General features: G+C 33.7%; 2 protein-coding genes across 11 annotated transcripts; both read right to left on the bottom strand.

The window, feature by feature from the left end:
* LOC130813036 (uncharacterized) lies at window positions 1-16,222 on the bottom strand. 10 transcript variants are annotated; one of them, XM_057678721.1, is made up of 21 exons: window positions 16,043-16,222; window positions 15,737-15,898; window positions 15,376-15,398; window positions 14,654-14,835; window positions 12,080-12,358; window positions 11,937-11,997; window positions 11,664-11,725; window positions 11,392-11,487; window positions 10,390-10,444; window positions 9,850-9,949; window positions 8,507-8,696; window positions 7,855-7,996; window positions 7,744-7,775; window positions 7,575-7,611; window positions 7,381-7,473; window positions 7,259-7,284; window positions 5,809-6,691; window positions 5,635-5,678; window positions 5,445-5,565; window positions 319-426; window positions 1-214 (listed from the first exon to the last, which is right to left on the bottom strand). In XM_057678721.1, the coding sequence occupies exons 2-20, from the start codon at window positions 15,776-15,778 to the stop codon at window positions 378-380; spliced, it is 2,517 nt and encodes an 838-aa protein (XP_057534704.1). In that variant the 5' UTR covers window positions 15,779-15,898; window positions 16,043-16,222; the 3' UTR covers window positions 1-214; window positions 319-377. The 10 variants fall into 10 exon arrangements, with proteins under 10 accessions (XP_057534704.1, XP_057534705.1, XP_057534708.1 ...); XM_057678722.1 differs by lacking the exon at window positions 1-214 and adding an exon at window positions 4,630-4,775 and having other exon boundaries at window positions 332-426; XM_057678725.1 differs by lacking the exon at window positions 1-214 and having other exon boundaries at window positions 408-426; window positions 5,805-6,691.
* A 3,266-nt stretch (window positions 16,223-19,488) lies between these two features.
* Window positions 19,489-22,998, bottom strand: LOC130813035 (probable glucan endo-1,3-beta-glucosidase A6). Its single transcript, XM_057678718.1, has 3 exons — window positions 22,760-22,998; window positions 20,445-21,752; window positions 19,489-19,930 (listed from the first exon to the last, which is right to left on the bottom strand). The coding sequence occupies exons 1-3, from the start codon at window positions 22,821-22,823 to the stop codon at window positions 19,890-19,892; spliced, it is 1,413 nt and encodes a 470-aa protein (XP_057534701.1). The 5' UTR covers window positions 22,824-22,998; the 3' UTR covers window positions 19,489-19,889.
* Window positions 22,999-24,086: the final 1,088 nt, after the last annotated feature.

Here is a 24,086-nt window from a genome sequence, read left to right as displayed (position 1 = left end):
TAATCACCAATAATCTCTTTGTAATAATAAACTCTCGATCGTATATATAATATAATAATATATACGTACATATATACATTAAAGTCCTAAAATCTAAACTAATTACAATTTACCAAGAACAAAAATTAGCAAGATACGCGGCAATCTTGTCTTTTAATTCGCGCATTTCTCCATTTCTCAAAGGGCGTGTTTCCCTTGGAATGTCGTATAAAACCTATAATATAATATAAAATTAAAAGATTAATATATAAACAATAGATTTTACCAATAATATAGTAAACATATATATTATAATTTAAGAACGTAACAAATACTTACGGCATCTATGTTTTCGACTCCAACCTCCTTCACGGATTTTATAATATCGTCCATGTATTTCAGAGTGTAGTAGCCGCAATCAACGGAATTACAAGGTTGTTGAAAGCACTGAGAGAAAATAGATGTCAGTGCCAAAAATGCTTAAAAACCCATAAAATCGCTACTTATTGAGAACATATTTCTAAATAGTAGAGAACGCACCATGGTTGCGTGTAGTATCGAAGTGATTTCCTACTTATTGAGCCTTAATTTATGATTAGTTGGCGTGACTCAACTGGATTATGTCCGGTTGATTTAGTAGTCCCTTAGGTGAGGTCCGACGGGACCACCGTAAGGGGGGTATGAGCATGCTTGGGTCATTGGGCGCCGAGTGGCCGATACCGCCCCTTGACCGAGGTGTTACAATGCGGGCCTTGCAAACCCCAATATGGTGGCCTCTGCACTGGTTTAGTACCCTAGTGTGTTAGTTTTTCCCGAAGGTAGGACCCGAGAGTGTCAGCTGGAGGGGGCATGAGCTCATACTTTGCCATGGGCGCCGAGTGGCCGATAACGCCCTTGGCCGTGTCACTATGCCATGAATAGAAAAAAGATCCGCTACCCTTGAATATACTTTGAGAGATTAGTAGTTTGAAAGAGAAATTATGAGTAAATAGAGGTGTTTAGACAGATGACTAGACTCGTTATTGCCATACTATATCATTGTCTATAGTCCTGTTCAATGACTTTAATTGTTATAAGTTCATTAATTACTGACGTGTATGTGTTTGTTGTTGTTTGTTCATGACTCTCTATGATGTTCCTGCTATGACACATCTGACTATGTTCATTATGTCGAGCAGCAGGAGGATCATAGCTTGACATGACAGGTATAGGAGCTTCTTTTGCTTTGCATTGGAGGAAAGAGCGGAGTACGGTCGAAACAATTGTGTACAAGTTGCCTAATGCTTGTAGCTTCTATATTACTTGTATAGTTTTCTTTTGGGTTTGTATAATTTCTTTCGTATGGAGCCATGTGACTCCTTGTATGATCTATAGTTTCGCTGCGTAGTTTTTGAATGTATAGTAGTGAGAATACTCCTTTAGTATCCGTCAAATTGACGCGTTAGCACTGGAACCACGATCCTCGTTAAAGTTAATGATTTGAGAAGCCGACGATGAATCATTCCGTCGTGACGTATTTTTGAAAGGCATTAAAGGCCTTAGATTAGTTTAGTTGTGCTATCCATTTATATATCCTTGTCACATCCTCAGTTTTTAGCAGAGATGCTGCCGAAATTTCCACTTACTCACCTTTTTAATTAATCTTTAGCGTTTAATTTATTACCTTCCCTTTTCTTTTTATGTAACACCCGAATTTCCTCCTTTCCTTCACGATTTCTGGTTTCATTTAAGGAGTTGGAAATTTAGGGGTGTTACAGGTGGTTACTAGAGCCAGTGGTTCCTACTTTGACGCTCGTATTCTAAAGTCTTTAAGGAATTGTTTGAAGTTAACGTTATGCGTGAGAGCTGGGGTATGTTTTGCATTGTGGTGATTATTGCATGTGCCTAAGTAGAATAAGTTAAGTAATTTGATATTAGATTCATAAGTGTAAGTTGCTCATACTTTGACTTTCTTATGAACATGGGTTGTTTAACAAATGCTAGTTACGTTCTCTGCAATATTGAGTATTATTTAGTGTTAGTGAAGCTTTTGGTACAATCTACTAAATTTGTATAATAATGCTTAAATATGATGTTAATTTGAACCTTATTGGTATGAGAAGGTTAATGCGTTACATGGTTGGGTGCTTGAAAATCTATATATGACAATATTCATTTTCTATATGTGAATTCCGTCTTTCTACTGTTCATTTACGAAATTCTTTGAACCAAGATTATAAAGTACGTGGTTGCAATTGAAGAAGAAGATAAGCGTAGTAGTATTTAAGGTTGATTATCATAGAGGTAGGAGTACACATGTAGATAAGTTAGATCGTGAGTTAAATCTTCGACCCCACACTTTCTCGTCTTTTTGGCATAGATGGAGAAATAAACTTTTATTCATGTTGGATATGGTGCTAACAGGAAATGCCTCCTCTATCTAGCAAACGTTTGAGACAACGCTCTTCTAACAAAGCACTACGTGAGCTGGTTATGGAACTGGCTGAGGAAAGGAGGTCAAAGTCCAAGCCGACCGCAGAGACAGCTCCTTTATGAGCAAGAGAATCTCTCAGAATAAACCTCCTACGTACTCAGGACTGGGGAACCTGCAGCTTTGGAAAGTTGGTTACAAGAATTTAACAAATTGTTCAACGTGGTGCAATGCCCTGAGAACTTGAGGGTAGACCAGGTTGCATTCTTCCTTCAAGAAGAGGCAGACTATTGGTGGTCGAATGCAAGAGATAGTGTGATGAGTCATCCTGATAATCCCCTGAGTTGGAAGAATTTCAAGACGATGATTCGAGAAAAGTTTTACCCACCGCATATCAGGAAGCAGAAGTCTAATGAATTTGCTAGGCATGAGATGGGGGAGATGTCCGTGGATGAATACTATAAGAAATTCATGAAAAATGTCAAATACTGCCCTGATGATGTCCCCACCGAAGAAAAGAAGATGCAAAGATTCGAATTGAGATTAGTGAATCAGGTGCAAGTTCACAATGATAGCGACAGATACAGCACATTGGATGCGATGTATCAGAGAGCTGCTCATGTCGAAAGCTTGATTAAGATGGACAAGGGAAAAGGGCCCGAGACTAGTAGTGGGGCAGCCCCTAGTGGGGAAAAGAGAAAAGACAATTTTTATCAACAACACAGTTTTTACCACAGCAAGAGACATCGAAGCTTCAATGACCAACACCTTGGAAATGGGAGAAATGGAAACCCTCAGCTGGGAGATGCCAGTGATAGGAAGGTGATCAAAGATCGTCATGGCAAGGAGAGAGTCTTCTTTTGCTCTAAGTGTCCCAACAATCACCCGGGGATAGACTGCGGTGGGAATTTGGTGGAGTGCAAATATTGTGACAAACTGGGACACCGAGAGTATAAGTGCTTTGCAAAGCATGGATATCCAGCTCAACAACATATTGGGCAACAAAGCTTCAGACCGGGGAATTTCATAAATAACAAGGATGGGAACGACCACAGTGGTAGGAATCTGAACCCCCAAAGGGATTGGAATGGAAACCACACACCTCAAAGTAGCTTCAAGTCTGAAGGACTTAATGGGAACAACACCCGAAATGACAATGGAGGAGCCAGTACAACTGTAACTCATCCAACTCCAGGGAGGTTGATAGCTATCAACAGCAAGGATGCAGAGTCGGCGAGGGATATGGTAACAGGCACGTTCCATGTGAATTTTGTACCTGTTAAAGTATTGTTTGATACTGGGGCATCTGATTCTTTTGTATGCACATTAAAGATCGAGAATTTAGGATTAAAGAACCCTGAATCCACCTCTAATGTCGTAGCGATTCCATCGGGAGAGTTATTCCAGTGTACTAGGTTATATAGATGAGTTCCTTTAACCATAGGAGAAGTTGTTTTCCCTAGTGATTTTTATGAGCTCGACATAGATGACTTAGACATCATTCTCGGGATGGATTGGTTAGGCCATTTCAAGGCAGAGATTGAGTGCGACAAACAAGAGGTAAGGCTTGTGGAGCCTAAGGGAAAAAGGGTAAAGAATAATAAGGGTACTTCGGGGTTACGGGCTAAAATGGTATCTTCCTTGAGAATGAAGGGACTGCTGAGGCAGGGATTACCTTGTTACTTGTGTCATGTTCGAAAGATACAGGATAAGGTTGTGACTCTTGAGACCGTTCCCATCGTAAACGAGTTTATAAACGTCTTCTTAGACGAAATACCAGGAATGCCACCTACTCGGAACTTTGAATTTACCATAGACTTAATACCGGGGGCAGGACCCATATCCAGAGCGCCCTATAGGATGGCACCAACAGAGATGGAAGAATTGAGAAAGCAAGTAAAAGAGTTGTTGGAGAACGGGTACATACGACCGAGTGTTTCGCCCTGGAGGCACCTGTGTTGTTTGTTCGCAAGAAGGATGGGAGTATGAGACTATGCATAGATTACCGTGAGTTGAACAAGGTTACTGTGAAGAACAAATACCCTCTACCGAGAATTGATGACCTTGTTGATCAACTTAAGGAAGCTGAAATGTTTTTCAAGATTGATTTGAGGTCTGGCTATCATCAATTGAGAATAGCGGAGAGAGATATACATATATATATATATATATATATTATTTTAAAAAAATTTTACTCAGACTTGTCAAATAAAAGCAAAAGGTTCTTTTCCGAGTTCAACCTGTGGACTTGCACCTTGTAAAAGCCCCCAGTTTCATTCTTCAGGGGCCCACGCCAAAACGCAATGCTTTTGCCAGCCGAAAACATGCAGCAAGAGTTTAGAAACTCTTTTGTGAAACGGCATAAGTTGTGCAATTAGTCTAAGCTCTGTAAAAATTTAAATTTCAACACTTAAAAAATTAATTTAATTTAAAAGATTAATTTTAAGACTTAAAATGTAAATTTTAAAATTTTAAAGATTAGTTTCAAAATTTTAGATATCGATTACAATATGAGTCATAATACTTCAAATAGAACATGTGCAACTTAAACCGTCTCATAGAAGAGTTTCTTAACCCCTAAGCCATATTTTTAGTGTAATGGTAATACATTTTGGTTTTATAAATTGACCCCAAACATTTGCCTTTACTAAGGTCCGTCTGCATCAGCAGTGAGATGAAGCAATAATTCTTCCTTCTAATACGGCAATATTGTAGTTTGTACTTAAATACTGAACAAACTAGTTCCGATGACTAAAAAGTAGCTTTCTCCGTCACACAAAGGAGGGAGAAATAAACACCAATAAAGGACTTGTTCACATCCAATGCATTCACATTTCACACACAATGTAAATTTATATTGTTATCAATAGGCAGTACAGAGCTGCAAATCAGCTTGTGTGGCAGGAAACAAATGACTACATGACTATCATCAATGTCCTTAATATGATGATTTTAGTGTCTACATAATGTACACACGGACGCACCACATCAGAGCAGCTTCACGGAATTCCAGAAAGCAGCTTTTCCCTTTGGACTGAATAGTTTTAAAACATACCTTTCAACTGTCATAACTTGGTAACATGGATCAGTCAATCCAGTCTTTGGTTCCGGTCCTTTGAGATTGTCATAGTAAGCCATATTGTTGCCCGCATAACACCGAACATCATCCACAGAAACTGAAAACAAACAAATCCAGTGAAAAAACTGCTAGATCTAGAATCAGAACAATGATATGATATCAGTACCTTTGACCTTCTGTTGACAAAGAGGAGGCGTACCGCCTTGCAATCTGAGAGCACACGGAAGAAATTAGAACAGAGTTCATAGCTAGAATTTTGCAAGTCAGAACGAATTTTAAAAGAAATTGAAAGGCAATAATAGAGATTAGAGAGATATATCATATGAGCATCTCAACTGACTCTGTAGGAGTTTTCGGCTCTTCATCTGAGTCACGTGTCAACTTGATGGACAAAGAAGTATCTTCTGCATTTGCTTCCACAGCATTTGCTCTTACTTCTTGAGAGATACCATTATTAGCTAATTTACGAGATCCACTATAGTTTTTTACAATCATTTCTTGAATTGGCAACCTTCTTTCTGATGGAACATCCTTAATTTCGGTGGAGACTTGGATGAGTTTTTCCGGACATGGTGTCTTACTCTTAGAACAGTTCTCCACATTCTCAGTGACACTTTCCTGCGCTGACAACTCAGGCGAAAGAGGAGATTCAATGTCCCCATAAGTCTCAGGAGGGCTTGAAGACTGGATATGGACTTCTACGTCACGTGCATCCAGCAAGGTGTCCCCAAAAACAGATTTTGAGATGAAAGAGGAATTAAAGGATTTCCTTGAACGGAAAGGTTGGCGAGCGTCAAAATTTTCTGAGGTAAACTCGATTGGAGTATCTTTCTCAGAACCCTTAAAAGAGAATTTAGATCTACAAAAGTCAGTTCCAGTATAAAGGCTGAACGAATCTCCTCCCAGGTTTTGGTTTTTCTCAAATGACCCAAAGGTAGACCCAAGTTGTGAATTTATTTTGGGCAAGGAGAACTCTTCTTTGAATAAGCAATGACCTTCATGTTCATAGACAGGAGCCTGTGAAAAGAAGGGAGACTTGGAATGCAATGAACTCGATCTGGTATGTTTCCTAGATGATTTACATGCTTCTTGTCTCAATGAAGTGGAAGTGGACGTTAGGTACTGAAACCCTTCATCATTTACCTCTAATACCATGTTCACATTCCCACCATGTCTTTTTCTGCGTCTTGCAGATGGCATATCAGTACTGCACCCACCCCTCACTGAAATTATTTGAAAAAGCGGCACATCAGATATAGGTTCTGAAGGGTGATGTTCTTTAACTCCACTCTGAGATATTCACCTAATGGACCTCAGATTTAGAAAGTAAAACTTGACCTTTCTGGCTTCATTGTTGTAAAAAAAAATTAGTAATCAAACATTTATGTTCAAGAAAAACATTTTTAAAGACTTGGTAGTCAAATCTCGTATTATTCTCGTGAGAATGAAGACAAGTAGCACTAAACAAAGCGAGCAAGCCATCCCAAATGTTATTAGAGCTCCTAAGTCACGAAACAGGCCGTTGTGCAGAGGAAAATTAATGAAATGAAAGACATTTGACCACATTTCGGAAGATAAATAGCAGAAAAAATATTTTTAAATCAATCAAAACAGGGAAAAAAAAGTGACAAGAGAAACCAAACAAAAGTTTATCAAGATAACGACAACCCAGAATAGTTAAGAGTGTAGAACAATTATAGACTTTGACAATCAACAATAAAATAGAACGAAGTGCTACTTTTCAATGGAACATAGGCAACGCAGATGAGTTTCTGAAGCAATAATGATACCTGCAGCGGACGAAGAAGTTTCTCCGCTGCACCATGAACATAACACAGAAAAGGACAAACCATAATACGTCAGCTATTATCAATAAAGACTTGCAACTTTAGGGGAAAAAAGAGGCTCCTACCCTAATGAGGCCAAGCTATCCCCCGTATCTTTCAGATTAATAAAATGAGAGAAGCGATCTTGTGGATGATAATTGCACATAGAGGAAGAGTACCTGTTAGACAAATGCAAGCGAAATGAGTCAAACATGCTTTAAATTCTAATATGGAAGACAAAAATAAGAGATGATCATCAAAAACGAACAATTAAACATACTTAGGTTCATCGAAGGATGCAAAATGGAAATTGCCATCTGCCATAGGCCCATATGTAATTGATGAAGCAGATGAGCATGGAAGAAACAAATAAGTCGTCATCAATCAGCACTGTGCAAATAAAGTGCATCCTCTAAAAGCATAGCAAGATAATCAAAAGGTAAAAGCACCTAAAATATTATCAGGCATTTTCTCTTGCCACCTACAGAAGTCACCACAATGGTCAACGATGATACATTCACCACAAGAGCTAGAGCAACAGTACTTGGAAAGCAAGATACCTCAGTGGTGAATAACACCTTTCAATATTAAAATCTGATGAATCATTTCTCCAGACAAAAGAGTTATCAATAGGATCAGAATTCTTCCAGTTCACGCCACATTTCTCATCAACCTCAGGATAGTCCAAGAAGGAAGAGCTAGCTACAAAATATACAAAGAACAAACAATTGAGTTTTCATCTAAGAAAGTTCACAACATAAGTACAGATATAAAAAGTAAACTTACAAAAGATTAAAAAGCAGGGCAAAGACTTAAAAGAAACTAAGCACATGACAGAGGCACAATGGAAGGTCAACTCAAAACCAACAACCATGGTGCTTGAAAGCACAAAATGACAAATTGAACACCAACCTTGTTAGTCGAAACATCAATAAAACATTTGCACTCCTAATTCACATTGTATAGAGGATGATACCTTCTCATAACTTTCATTGCACATTGAAGTATTCAGTTCTAGGGTAGAAAAACACTCAAAAAAACACAAGAATAACCTGATTGCAAGCACTATACATGTGAATTGAGTCTTGGGAAATTAATACTAGTATTACTTTATCAGTTGCTTTTGCCACTTTAACAGACGAAACTTGGTTCAGATACAGATACATATAAAGTCATAAGTCTTGAATGTTTCAGCAAGAGTGCATCACATACCATTCCAGAAATTAACATATCCAGCTTCGTCTTCGTCACAATGAGAATTCATCTTGTATTGCTTGACATCATAATGCATGCAATCTTTGGAAGTTGATAGTTCATGCTCACTGTCACTAAACGGACCGAGTTTATTTCTAGATAGGAGATTGTGTCGAGACGGTATTTCAACATCCTCCATCAAGCAATCCTGCATGTACTCAATGATCAAACAATGATAAATGAAAACAATTATGACATTTAGTTGATGTGAACATATCATAACTAGCATAGAATAAAAGTGTATGAGCAATCACCACAGATACACATCAATTTCAGGAAGTTATTCCACGAATACACCATAGCAATCCTATGAAAAGACATCACATTCAACAAAACAATCTTTACCACTAAGGGTGATGCTACTTACTCCATAGAATAAAAACAAGGCCACATCACATCGCACGTTGTAAAGGTTTTCAAAACAAATGAACCAATATTTCCCGCATTGTAAAGATGTAACAAAACCGCGTTTTGGGCCGCATTAAGGGATATCTCATGGTTTCAACCGATGTTTAGACATTATGATAACCGCATTAATCCCGTTACCACATTTTTACACTATGACTTACTCCCAATCCTGTCTTATTTACAACTTCTATTTAAAACAGCATATCCTCATAAGTAATCCAAAAGGATAAAACTCAAGTCATGTAACAACCACGTCTTGCAGATATCTATTTGCAATCTCTGTTTTCCCGTACCACAAATCATTAAATAGAACAGCAGTTTTCTTTCTGCAAACAAACCTAATCAAGCACATTCACTTTCATGCAGTCCCATTATCACTTGATCATAAGTGTTTAGCATTCCTATAATTGCCAATCAAAACACAAATATTCCTATCCTGGAAATGATTTGTTGCCTTGACCAATGACTTCCATGAAAGCATCCACTACAATGAGCAGCATTAAGAAAAAAAAGAAACTCATAGAGTTATACAGCTTGGCTTCCCAAGGAGAACAGACATTTTGAGAACAGAAAAAACAATCAAAAAATACACAACTACAAACATCATTAAGAGACCAAATGCTAATCATACTTTTACATGAACTAGAAAAAAGTATTGCAGAATACAAGCAGCTGTCACCCTGCCTCAAAAAAAGAGAAAGGTCACACTTAAACAAGTTTGATGATGCAAAACATCTTCTCAAAAATATTATTGTGTCTAGCATTGGGTCATTTGCCATAAAAGTTACTAAAAAGCATTTAATTTTCTGTGGCTGGCAGACTACATACCACAAACAATCACGAAAGAATAATATCAAGAGGACTATATTAAAGATTATCAAATATATTCTCACCACATCAGTTGCAAGTTCATCCCGCAATGTATTGAAGTTCTTAAAGGAATTCATTTTCTTAGCAGCCTTTGTAAATGAGGACTGATCACCATTTAGCATACTGTGTTCAAAAAAAAAAATCAAAACACATTCAGTGATTGGCAATCTCAACATACATTAAAGTGACTCAACTATATCATTACAAAATCATTCTGCAGTTTCACCTAACATCTAAGAGCAAAAACTAATTTTGTTTTTCTTAATTTAATTACGGATTGGAGCAACTAATACTTCTTCCATGCTAACAAAGTGCAATGCGATTTAAGTTTTTCCACCAAAACACCTCAACAAACCAAAAGAAATAAATAAAGCCAGGGACAGAATTGGTTATAATAGTTGGGTGCAATCATAATTATGATACGAGTCGCAGAACCAATTCTATCACATCTCAATTCTCAATATCGCAGCTGTGGTAAACTGAAAAGTCTTACAATGAGGTTGCAATGCGGTAATGCGGTCAGGATTTGATTCCAAAAATAAACTAAACTTTTAGTCCATTACCTTCCAAGATGTTGTGGCGACTGCATAGGTGTTTCAGTTCCTACTTTCCCTAAACCTGAATTGTAAAACAAACACTATATCATTACAACCAAACATGTATCCTGAAAATATTATTGAACCAGAAAAAAGAGTTATTTGTGTTGTCATATAAGCTTCATGAAAATCATACAATATAATAGAACTAGAAATTTTCAAATTGTGACTTTATAGAGCTTTGCCAAATGAATTTTTTTTACAGGTAAAAATGTGATTACATATATTCAAAATGATTTTATACATTAGTTATGATTTTAAGTAGTAAAGGTAAGTTTTCAAAAAGATTTATTACATCAAATATGTTTAACTAATTAAAACCTTTTTGAAAACTTTACATAGCAATGCGTGATTTGGTGGAAACTATTTTACATGCAAAAATTTGGTTGTAAAATACAAACTATTATATTAAACATAAAAAGTATACAAACAATTTTTGATTTAGCAATGCATATCTTCTATAATATAAACTTTTTTATCCAATCTAACGAATTTCAACATCATGCGTATTATTAATTTTGTTGGGAAGTGTAAAATGACATGTTATAATAGCTTTGCCGTGCCAATTGTTTTAATTTTATTGAAAATTGAGCATGTCAATTTCGCAAAGAAAATTTTTAAAAAATCATTAGTTCTACAAAAATAGCTTAATTTGGGTAGAATATATATAGTCTTATTCAATCATGGAATATCAACAGTTTATATTAATTATTATATATTATTAGAAATATTATAATCTGAAAACAACAATATGCAATAAGCATTAATTTTCTTTGAAATTGATATTTATATGTACTTTCAAACTAACAATAGAACAGACAAAACTAGTATGTATATAATTTGTAAGGGGCACTGATTATTCCTTATACTTGAGCCTACCAACTCCTTGCAGAAATGACGAAACTAGAACCCAAATTGACAAAAAAGCAAACAACAGGTAGAAGATTACTACAGCATTGAATAGCACACCTTCAATGGAGAATGCAACATGAGCCTCCTGCACAGGTTCTTTGTCTAAAGTGTCTATTGCTCCATCATCACCAATTATTTCAAATAATGATGGTTCTGCTTGGTTAATGCAATTATGTACATGTTAGTTGGACATATTTACAACAATAGCATCAAAAGAAGCTTTCTGAGAAATAATGCCTTCTTCAATAAGGAAAATGACTAAAAAATTCAAAAGTTGTCCACAAGAATCATAAGACATGAAATTATACTCATAAATCTCAACTACTTACGTACTGAGGAAGCATTCTTTAAGTATTCTGAATCCATATTTTTTCCATATGAAGAGTTTCCACTAATAGCAGAAGCAACAAAAGAATATAATATTAATGAATGTGTATTAGTCATGTCAATAGAAATAACCATAAGAGGTAATAGCACAAGGTAACGCAAATAAAAGCAAAAAATCAAAAAAGATACTATGCTGTCTATGCAGGGTAGGATCAGTTAGAAATTCAACATCCATAATGCAGAGACACTAATATACTTTTATGAAGTAGCCTTACCAATGATCATCTACTGATTTTTTCGAGGACAATCTTTCCAGTTTACACGGTGATGGTTCCCCTGGTTCATATTATATTTTACACTTTAAGTTCGAACAAATGAACCATTATGACCAAGATTTGCAAGATCTACAAACGCATACTTGTTTGACTAGGTAAAGTGAACTCTGTAGCAGTGGGCTCATCAATCATTTGATTTGGAGTACTTTTGGACGTGTGATAACTTGCTGGAAAGGCATGGCCTTCAGACTTCTTTGTAGGAACTTTGAATATGAAATGGAAAGCCATGGAAAGGAATGACATCATTCTGAATGCAATAAATGTAAAGCTAACACATGAAGCATGTGCAGCTAGTAGATACATACTTGAATCCAGATCTTGAATGGTACGAGTGGCTTTGTTAGTCATGCTCAATCCATTCTCTGTCAGTATCATTAGACAGATTAGGGAAGAGCTCAATCCCAGTTCGGTTGTTCACACAAGAACAGAACAGAATAATTCATACAAAAAGTGCCAACAAGAAATTCTTCACTTTCTACGAAAATTTAAGATACTTTATTTTACAGATGATGTGCCAACAGCATCTACCACTACACCGCTGCCAACCACCTCGAATAAAATCCAACAGTTACCTTGATAGAGGTATTCACGGCTGAATTAGTGCCGATTCAGGTTGGTCCAATTCACTGAAAGTTGGTTCTAAGCCGGACTCGTCCACATTTAAGGGTCAGATTGAGAGGCCAAGGCCGATTTAGAATATAAGGGTTAATTCAGTGTCAGGCCAAGGCCAATTTAGTGTGTTAGTTCCAGGTGAGGGCCCATTCAATGCAATACTACCACTAAAGAACCTCTTGAGGCCCATTTCAGGATGGAGTCAGAATCAATTCCAGGCTGGGACGCAAATTTATTTTTTTATTTTGATTTGGAACTTTGTTCATCAATAAAAGTTACTTTAAAAGAGACAAAATAAATTTGCTAACCTAAAAAGGAATCACTGTTGCATTTGATTAAAATCATTAGACATTCAATTGTTAATTGTAATCACAGTCCATAAATCACAAACATGATTCATAGTTCATTTAATGTTTATAATCAAAGGTCATAGTTCATTATTTATAGTCATAATCATAATTCATACCTTAACAATTATAATTATACATAGTTCACCAATCACAATCATAGTCAGAGGCATAGGGTACATATTTCACTAAGCATAATCATAGATCGGAATTCATTGATCGTAGTCATAAAAGTATGTTATAATTCATTAATATAATAACATTTTGTAGTTTATAAAACACACGCATGATCATAATTTATCAACTAAATCATCATCAAAGCTCATTTATCATAATCATAATTTACAGTTCATTAAATAAAATCATAACTATATTTAATAATAATCATACTTAAAAGTTTTTTATAAGAGTTTGGAGTGTAGAGTTTTGTATACATTGTTTAGGGACGGTTCAGAGGCGGTTCAAGGGTGCGTTGGTTCATGTGCCTATTCGACCATTCACCTCAAGACCGATTACCATCAGTTCAGGGTTAGAGTCAGTTAAAATCAAGGATCGATTTGGTTCAAGGTCAATATTAGGGTTGAGGTTGGTCAGTCGCAAATTATAAAATTGAATTAAACTGGTTTCTTATCTAATTATATCAGTTGATGAACGCCCAATTGTTCGGTTTAGGCCAAGCAGATTAAAGTTTGCTTTGGGCTTGCCCGGCCTAATGGACATCTTACACCCAAGTAGATGAATCTACAATGCCATTTTTGCACTACTTCAGTTTGTGTGTGCACAAGCACATATGTCGTACAAGAATTTATTTTGTATTTTGGTTCTTAGTCATTTACATCCCAAAATATTGATATGGCTCGACAACTGTAGACCCAACAAAAGACCAACCATCACTACTATCAATATCATTCAACCCCAACTTAATCAAACCACCAAAAGAAGTGTTTATTGAGGTCCTACATCTGAAAAATAATGGATTTTTTCATCAACGGGTGTGAAAATCCTCATATAGTCATATGCGTGCAAGATGGTGTCTCTGATAATGACGCATCATGTTTACATAGGCACACCAAGAATCAGATATGTCCATTTAACATTTTTCATCAACATCCACAAATCATGTTGTCTCTACAACTTTTGGAAAGAAAGAGCTAACAATTTATGAGAGAGATATTAGATAATATTCATCATAGACAAAGTATTTGACATTTTAAGAACAAGCATAAGTAGATAACAAACTTGCTTGAAATACACTCTAAGAAAAAACTTCAAAAAATGTAAGGAATTCAATCAATTCTAGTCACGATAGTAATAGTAATGTAAATTTACATAACTATCACTTATCATATAAATAACCTATAAACTATGACTATGAAGCATGCCATTTTTTAAAATTGTAAGGAAATTGTACAATGAATTGATTATGAAATGTAAATCGGATATGTAAACAATCTTCTTCGACTACTACTTTATAAATAAACAAAGAAGCCGTGATAAGATGAATTATAAGAAGAGCTAGTACATGATACTTTAAAGCTTTCATCTCCTAGATAAACATTTACTAAAAGTAAGCGCATAGCGATACAAAGCAGTTTACTTGGACAGACATTTGACTAGTAGGAATCAAATTAACCAACAAGATAATGTTTACAGCAAAACAAATAGCTTAGTATACACAAATAGTAAGATAATGCTCACCAATGCCATACAAAGGCTTGCTTTGTTCTGTAACTTTTGAAACATTGAGAAGACTTAAGATATCCAATGATCGATTTCTCTTTTCATCGTCATGTGTAGCTAAACCATCAACATTATTTTCTGTATACGCAACCTCTGACTGCAGCTGCTGTCGTTTCCTTTGCTCAAAGTACTGCTTTTGCCTACAAAGTAATAGTTGTTTCTTAGAAAATCCTAAGTATATGCAACCTTTAGCATTCAACTCAAGGTAATTTTGACTCAGCTTTGAAAGGAAAGCCTGGACATAATACAAAAAATTCATAAAGCTAAATACAACTGAACTTGATACCATTCCGTCCTCACTATCTCAGTTGGTTTAAATGGTCATAGACATTTAGGTCCAAAAGTATCCACAATGAAGATGCCAAACAAAATACTCTAAAAAATTATTAAACAGAACTTGTTCTATTTGTTTGTCATTTTCCTCCTTTTTCCAGAGCAATGGTGAAATGTTCATCAAATAAATATTCTCAGTTTAAACTTTCGCCTTCATCCATTACATAGAGCATTAACTAATCAAAATACTAATTAACCAAGCCTTCATAATTTTGAACATTAATTGCAACAATCGCATCAATTGAATACAAGAAAACAAAACTCATGCAATGAGGAAACCAGAACATACTAGTTTACAACATCAAAGGACTTAAAAATTGAGAGGATTAAAAACGAGCTTAAGCTACCTCTTTTGTGTTGACTTCCTAGACTGTATAGCTCCATCCAATTCGCATCACAAGAAACACATGCAGGAAGCAAAGAGCACATCACATAAGATCGCAAACCATAAAACCTGACTTTACGACATCACATTTTTGTCAAGCAAAAGCAGCAATTAGAATTAGACATAACATAGTAGTTTGAATAGAAGCATATGGCTATGCAAGTAAGATTAGATTTTGACATTACTCAACAAAAACCACAAAAGCATGCTTTGCTCTAGAAAATCTATCTTTATATAAAAGTTGAGATAGCTCAGTATAAATTTTCATCATAATCAAAAAACAATTTAAGATCAACACAAATTTGAACCAAAACTAGACTTACAGCTGTAACCTTCCGCCTTGATCCTCCCATCCACTGCAACATATCTTCCGATACCAAATTACACCGCCACTTTGAAACTATAGAAATTGTCAGAGATATTATCCTCCTTGTTTTATAAATGCACACGAAATAAAGGATCACAATAACTCAATAAGTTTTTTCCTACAGTAACGAAAATTCAAAGCTGTCACTGTAAATTCCGTGAGGTATCACCATTATGTACAAAATCAACTTGAGAATCAATATGACCAAAAACAAAAGCGAAAAAACGAAGGAAAATAACAACGTGAGGATCAAAAAACTTACCGTGCGAATCAACTGTTGTCTGCTGTGCGGTGATCTAAGTCTGCTACCGCGGGAAAAAGTTTGGGGTTTTGAATTTTTATAATAATGGATTCAGATTTCGGTTTGGGAGGGAGAATAACAAGACACGGATTCGGGAAGAGAATTAAAAGGGGCAGATTCTGAACTACCATATAAAATAATGTTTTCAATAAAAAAAAATTAATGTTTGGTACGGGAACACAATCCGATATAAAAATAAATTAATACTTTTACATTTTAGATGTCTTATTTATTTTTGGAATATTTTATTATTAATTTATAAGTTAAAATATAGTTATATAAAATTCTATTTGATTCGTTATAATATAAAATTTATTAATATCAACTTTTTATAATTTTTAATTATACATATTTAGATATATCAAGGAATGAATAAGTGCATTAGATAAAATAAATAAAGTAAATAAGACACTTGATGAATAGGAAAAAGTATTTTTTTTACAAAAAATCACTATCTAAAGTATACCAAAATGAAATTTTCAATTGAACTTAATAAAATAAAATAAGTATACATTTTAGATGTCTCAATAAAAGTCATGCAATTTTCTCTTCATAATAGTAATGGCAGAAAAAGCTCTCGTCATTATAGATGTTCAAACGAGTAGTACCATACTACCATAGCTAGTTTTTTAATCAAATAAATTAAGAATATATTGCATATTTTTAATCTATATTAGCATTTGAAAAGGATTACGTAATCTTTTCAAATTACCAAAACGATAATCATCTCGCATATTAGCAATGTTTAATCTTATTATGCTCCAGTTAATTTCGATATGAGTCATACCATTAAGAATTAAACTTACACATTTTTCCTCATATATAATATATATACCTTATATTAATAATTTTATACATTGTATAAATTTTTGTAATAATTACTTATATTTCACAAATAATTCAATATTTATCTCCTCTTACAATATTTTCGATGGGAGTCTTTATACACAAAATATCTTTTTTTTTTCAATAGAAAAACTATCATTCTCTTACTTGAGTCTTGATAGTTGACAATATATCATTTCGGATACCTCAGCATTCGATTCTATCACTTTGAGTACCTAAGGTTTGAGACTTGCTATGTAAATGTTTATTACCTAAAGTAATTTTATTTTCTTTTTGCTTTTTGAATTTTGATTTTTGCTTTTTACTTTTATGTCTAACCTTTACTTTTATCTTTATATAAAAGTTAAAAATAAAATAAACATTTAGCATTGAAGTAAACATGTAAATTTTATATTAAATTTTAGAGTAAATTACAAAAAACTACATATTCTATAGCACCTTTTGCAAAAAAAAAAATTACCTAATTTAATTTTTTTTTTTTTTTTGCAAAAAAGTACCTTACATGATATTATTGTTTGCAAAAAACTACCACTTGACGGAATCAGTTAGTTGATCGTCAAGTAGGTCTTTGACCTTGCACGTGACAGGCACGTGATCTCCACTTGGCATAATCAATTTGATCCTTGTATTTTTTTAAAAAATATTTTTAAAATAAAATAAATATTTTAATAAAAAAATAAATAAAGGAAAAAATAAATAAATAAATAAATAAAACAGCACTAAATTTGGCATTCATGGATTATAGAGATCTAACTAATTTTTTCCATGAACACTACAAATTACATACTCAAAAACTATTTCACAAAATAAAAAAAACTCAAATCCAGGGCAAAGGATGTTTATCAAAAAAAATTTTAAAAAAAATCTCTAATCTTCTACTGATCTTCTCCCTCAACCACATCACAATTCATCCAAAATCCACTAAATATCAACTCATAAATCAACGTCACAAAACCAAACACGGTATTACCTAATTTACTAATCTCTCTACGAACCAAAACAAGCCAATTTCAGACCATAATATTTTAGCAAATTGCGATTCAAGCAACCTTAACCAAAAACTAATTTATTGTTTAGGAAAAATAATCAAAGTAGTGAATTTTTCAAAAAATTTCCTCAAATTCAACTAAATTAGGAAGTGAAAAGAAAGAAAAAAGGGTGAAAATTAATGTTGAAGTATTAGATTCTGCTCTATCTTTCTCAAATTTCCTAAAAGTTTCCTCAAATTCAAAATTATAAAAATAATTACTCTAACATTTACCACAAAAATCAAGAACTCAATATTTGAAATTTACCAACTACACTTATCAACTTTGGGATTTCCAATTGAAGGAGATAAAAGCATGATATAATGGAAGAGATTAATTGAAGTACAATAAAAGAAAGAAAAGAAGAATTAAGAAGACAATGTATGTAGGAAATTTGAGGAAAATAAAGAAAAATAATAAGGGAAGGATAGATTTAATGAAATCACGTGTCTTTCATGTGCAAGGTTAAAGACTCATTTGACGGTTAACTAACTGATTCCGTCAAGTGGCAGTCTTTTACCAACAAAAATATCATATAAGGTAATTTTTTGAAAAAAAAATTTAGATTAGGTAGTATTTTTATGCTATAAAATATGTAATTTTTTGTAATTTTTCTTAAATTTTATTACCTAATTTTGATTTTAGGATGAGTGTATATTTGGCCAAATTGCTTACAAGATCATGGTCTCTTCCTTTAAAAGATTGTAAAAAGAAATTTTTAAAAATAAAGATGAAGAAAAAAAATGCTTACAAAAACAAAGAAAGTTGTTAAACATAATTTTTGAAGGCTTAATATTCTAGAGGTTTTTTTTTACCATATGATAATCGTGCAAGCTGTCTTTTTTTCAAAATTATATTAAAATTTTAGTATTAGACTTAATTTGATTTAAATATACTTTTAAAACTACATTATAGAATTTTAATTTTGTTTTGATCTTTTAACATTAATCACTTTTATAATTTAGGAAATTATCAATAGTACTCCTAAATTTTAACACTTTATCAATGATACCCCTAAGTTTTTTTTATTAATAAGGATATCCTCATGTTATTTTGTCACTATACACCCATCTTATGCAAGACGTTAACCCACTAGTTGAATTGCAACGTGCATGTGGGGCTAGATAAGCAAACTCCAACCCACTCACCCACCATACACACGCATCATCATCATCCTACTCAATGTATCTCGCTAATAGAAAAATTATAGACGACGATAATTCATACCCATAAATCCTTAAGACTTTAAATTTAGTTTTTCAAGCTCTTCTTTAACTACCGATTTTCAATTAAATTTTAGTTCAATTTCGAGTCTAATACAAAAAATTGACGGAAGCCCAACAAAATGAAAATAATGACGAGGTGGAGACATTTCCTTATCTAGCCCCACATGACTATCGTTGACGTTAGAAGGCAGAATATTCAACTAAACGAATACTCTTTTAATTTCTTTGAGTTTGCACCATATAATTTAAATTTATGAGAATTTTTTAAGTATTATGATGCAAATTAGAAGGGACGGAGAAAAACATATAAGTTATAAATTTTTCTTGCCATTAATCAATGCTATGAATACGGATAAAAACAAGAATAGTGATAGCAAAGCCAAAGTACATAACTAAGATCAACTACAATCAAATGGGTCATTGCCACTAATATGAAAAATTAGTGCAATTCCCAATGAACAGATGTCTGATAGATACAGCCAACAAAACTTGGATGTTTCCTAGAAAAGACTGGTACCAAATTGAGGGAAGTCAATAGTGATTGTAATGCCACAACGCCACAATAATTATCTTAAGGCAGCCAGCATTCAGCCTATTTGGTGTAGTTTCCTGGAGTTGAATAGTCAGAATTACATAGATGTAGATAGTTATGGGCATCTAAATCACTACCCCAAAAATATTGGGATCTTACTTCAAACTAAACAATCTTCAAGAAAGAGTAACACTTGGATACTTGCATTTACCATGACCTGAAAACACAATCACATGTAAGATATTGAAGATTAACAAATACTAGAAGTAAAATTAAGTAAAAACAAAAGGGTTTTTGGCAAAATAGCTTATTTGATGATATTAGCATGTTTAGATACAAACAGATCACTGGGTGCTCATGACAAAATAGCTTGTTGGATGATTTTAGCTTATTTAGGTACAAACAGATCGTTGGGTGGTCATGGAAAAATAGCTTGTTGGACGATATTAGCTTATTTAGATACAAACAGATAAATGGATGGTCATGACAAAATAACTTGTCGGACGATTTTAGCTTATTTAGATACAAATAGATCATTGGACGGTCAAACTAACTAATATTCTAATGCTCATATCTGGTAAATTAGCAGGTTGAAATGAGCTACTTCTATCAGCTATCAAACACCCACAAAGACAACTTAGATTTACGCACGCGTTTTGGTATGATCTTTGGAACAATGTTTGGACAAAAAAATGTAAGATTGAATAATTAAGATGAAGTAAAGATCTTACTGGGATTTATGGTGGTCTGCTCAGCAAGCCCATTGAAGAAACAAGTACCACCTTGACTCCTCATTTGTGCCCAATATGAACTGAAAGCATAGCTAGCATGGGCAATCAAAGAGTTTGGCTTGTAACATTTGCCCCGGGGTTGGATAGCAGCACAAGTCCCATTTCCCTGACCGCAAGCATACGATACAGCATCTCCTAATTGAGTCATGTTTGCTCCCTTGACCACTACACACCATATTTTACCCTTGTAGGGTTCATTGTTCAACGGTTTTGGCAAAGGTGGATACGACGATACATAGGTCTCGCCTTTCAAATCAATAGGATAAACATTCGACCCGTTTGGGTAAAATAGCCCCCAATGTCGCTCAGTACCAGGCCCCCCTTTTTGGTTCTCGTTAAACAAAGCAAAAATAAAGGCAGGTAAAACAACACCAGGTCTAGCAGGAGTTCCAATAGGAGGGTTAGCATTCAACCTTTGAATCAAGTTTCTATTGTAAGTCGCGGCATTATATACATTACCCCCAATTTGATCAACATCCCCGCCATTAGGCCAACCCGTTTCAGCAATCCAGATTCTAACTTCTGGGTGCCCTAATCTTTTCATAGCAAAATACACAGCATCAAGCATTTGATCCAGCAAATTGGTATATGTCAACCCACTAACAGGATCATTGTACTTTTTACTCCCTTTGAACAAAGCATAATCTAGACTAATATCTTTAGAGTTTTGTGCCCAAGCAAAGTAAGGGTAACAATCTACAAAGTAAAATGACTTCGTTTTGCTAAGAAACTGCAACAATGGTTTCATAACCGAAACAGCAATATCAGCCCTAAATGTACCATTCGAAGGTGGAAACGACGATTCAAGGGCATCCATAGCCAAAGTTGTTCCTACTTTAACTTTTCGGATGCCATAAGTCTTAAGGGCGTAATTAATTTTTCGCATAGCCGGGACTAGAGCATGCCAAACCTTTTTATCTGCCTCGCTAAAGAAACTAAGGATCTCATTTCCAACAAGAAGGTACCGAATCAAGGTACGAGGATAATAAGGAACCAAATTGGTTTTGACCCATTCATTGGCCATTGTTTGGTTGGTAGAAATGTTGGATATGATCTCATTTGGGACCATGATTGAGACTTGAAGGTTTGTGCCACTAAGGGCTTTGAGAATTTCTGGTTCTGCATTATAAATTTTGACTCTCCCAGCTTTTAGGCTTTTGATTAGCTCAACTGATTTAGATGGTTTTGGTAAGTTGTTGCCTACTGTGCCATAGTTCACACCAACCTTAGGTGAGAATTTAGCAGCACCTGAAATAAACAATGGCTAATTAATTAAAGTCATACTTTACTGAATATTTACTGTCATATGTTGGGACACAAGATCAAATTAATGGAAATTATTTGTCTATTTCAGAATTTAGGAGGAAAAAAAATGTAATCACGTGGAAGTTTATGCAACCAAATCTAAAGCCCTGCTTTTCTGAAGCTTGACTCAGATAAAATCATTCCCATTGAAGCAAACTAAATACCATACAAGCAAAACCTAAGAGCCTAAGACTAAACAGCCAGAGGTGCACAGAACAGACTTAATAAACTTGTAAACGAATTCAATTTGACTCGACTTAAAAAATAAGTTATAGTTATGTAAAAAAAACATTTAAGGACACAATATACAATTTCAAATCGACCCGAAATCAACCCAAAGACTCAAGTGAGCACCTAAACAATCAATTCAATACGACATTCAATTAGCCCAATGCCCATAAAATCGCACCCACAAGTGGGTTTGGAATTGGATGAAAGCATTTCGTTGTTTAGGATAAGAAAAAGGTTTTCGATGGACTATTGATAGCAAATATATCTCCAACTTCATACCAATAAAAAAGTGCAAGTAATTTAATTAGTTATTCAATATAGCATTAAAAATCATTGTTCTAATGCACATTGAAGCATATAGCATTAAATACAATGCCCATGTTGAAACCTTGGAAGCAAACAAAACAAGCAAACAAAAATTATAACCCAGTTGGCTGATTTCTAAAGAAATTTCACATTATTTAGATCTTGTCAGAAACAAAAAAAAAATACAGAAAAATCCAAAATAAACCAAAAACCAAATATAATCTCAGATTAGTAAAATGGCAACTACATTTGCAACAAAAGACAAACAAAATCTCATTAGATGAATCTCTTGTTTATGACATTTTCATAAAACTATAAACATAAAAACCTCAACCAGAAATTACATCAGAATAAGAATTTCAAGCCTAAATGAAGGGGTTTTAACATAAAATAAAGAAAACGATGAAGCTTACCAGAAAGAAAAGGTAGGAAAGAAAAGAGGAACAATGCAAAAAGCTTCATTGTTCTGCCATTCATGGCTGAAGATAGATATTACTTGTATAGTGGTTGTACAAGAAATAGGAAGTAATTTGGTGGGAGACTAAGGTTAGAGTGAGAAAGTAGAAGAGTAGGAAGAATTGAAAATGGGACCTATTTTTATAAAGAAATGTCAAAGGAAAAAACAGCCTTTTTTTCTTTTGACGTGAGAGGGGGAGCAAGAACAGCCTTAGAAGCACCATATATGTTTTTCGGTCATAAAAATTATTATTAGCGTCTGAAAATCAATAAAAATGATAAATTATTAACTATCTATAAAAGAAAATATCGCCACAAAATTTCTCAACTCAAGAAAATTTTATAATAAAAACGAAGCAACACAAGACTAAAAATACAACAAATAATGCAATATAAAAAGCGAACAACATACCAATAAAATAAAAGTGAGCTAAAATTTTTATTTTCATTTAATGAAGGAAATAATATCATCAACACAATTCATTTAATGCCAAATTTATTATATGTATAAATAGACATTGAATAACAACTTCTCGTACTTTCTTTAAAACAACCCTAAATAATAATATAAGTATATTTTACATTTATTTTTTATTCTTTTAATCTTAATCATTAATCATGAACATAAATTTATTTTGATAGAATACAGAAGTGTGTATTTCCAATTTTGCTTTTGCTATCATATGACCCTACCATAAGTCAAGAAAGAAAAATATAAATACATATATGTCAAAGTATAAATCTAAACAAATTGGAGTTAATTATATGAATGATAAATCAATTTCAATGGTCATTACCATAAATTTTTCATTTTTATTTCCGTAATTTATCATTTTAATCTATATACTATATTTTTATATTTTAATAGCACCTTTACAATTATAGAAATATTTATCTACATGTTTCTTTTTGAAAAATTTTTATAATTTATATTTTGGTTTGAATGTGGGTTAGAAACTATTTATGTAGAAAAGAGAAAATTTATACTTCTTATAATTGGTGTGAACCGAGAATCAAATTACTTTTCAGTTTCCTTTATAAAAAAACACTTTTCAATTACTGGATTAATCTCAATTTTATTACGTCATATTTATGCCATAGATCTTGGATAGTTACATGTTCATACATTATTTCATTTATGCCATAGATCTTGGATAGTTACATATTCATACATTATTTCATTTATGCCTTATTTATCATCTAGTCTTTATAAATTTTTTTATGTTTCTTTGGTCATGTTACTAGTGTTAATTTTTACCTTGTATTGTCTTATCTTGGTTTACT

This window comes from Amaranthus tricolor, chromosome 5 (genome assembly GCF_026212465.1).
Source record: "Amaranthus tricolor cultivar Red isolate AtriRed21 chromosome 5, ASM2621246v1, whole genome shotgun sequence".
Lineage (NCBI taxonomy): Eukaryota > Viridiplantae > Streptophyta > Magnoliopsida > Caryophyllales > Amaranthaceae > Amaranthus > Amaranthus tricolor.
Note: the sequence above shows the minus strand (reverse complement) of the source record. Positions and strands in the feature narration are given on the sequence as shown.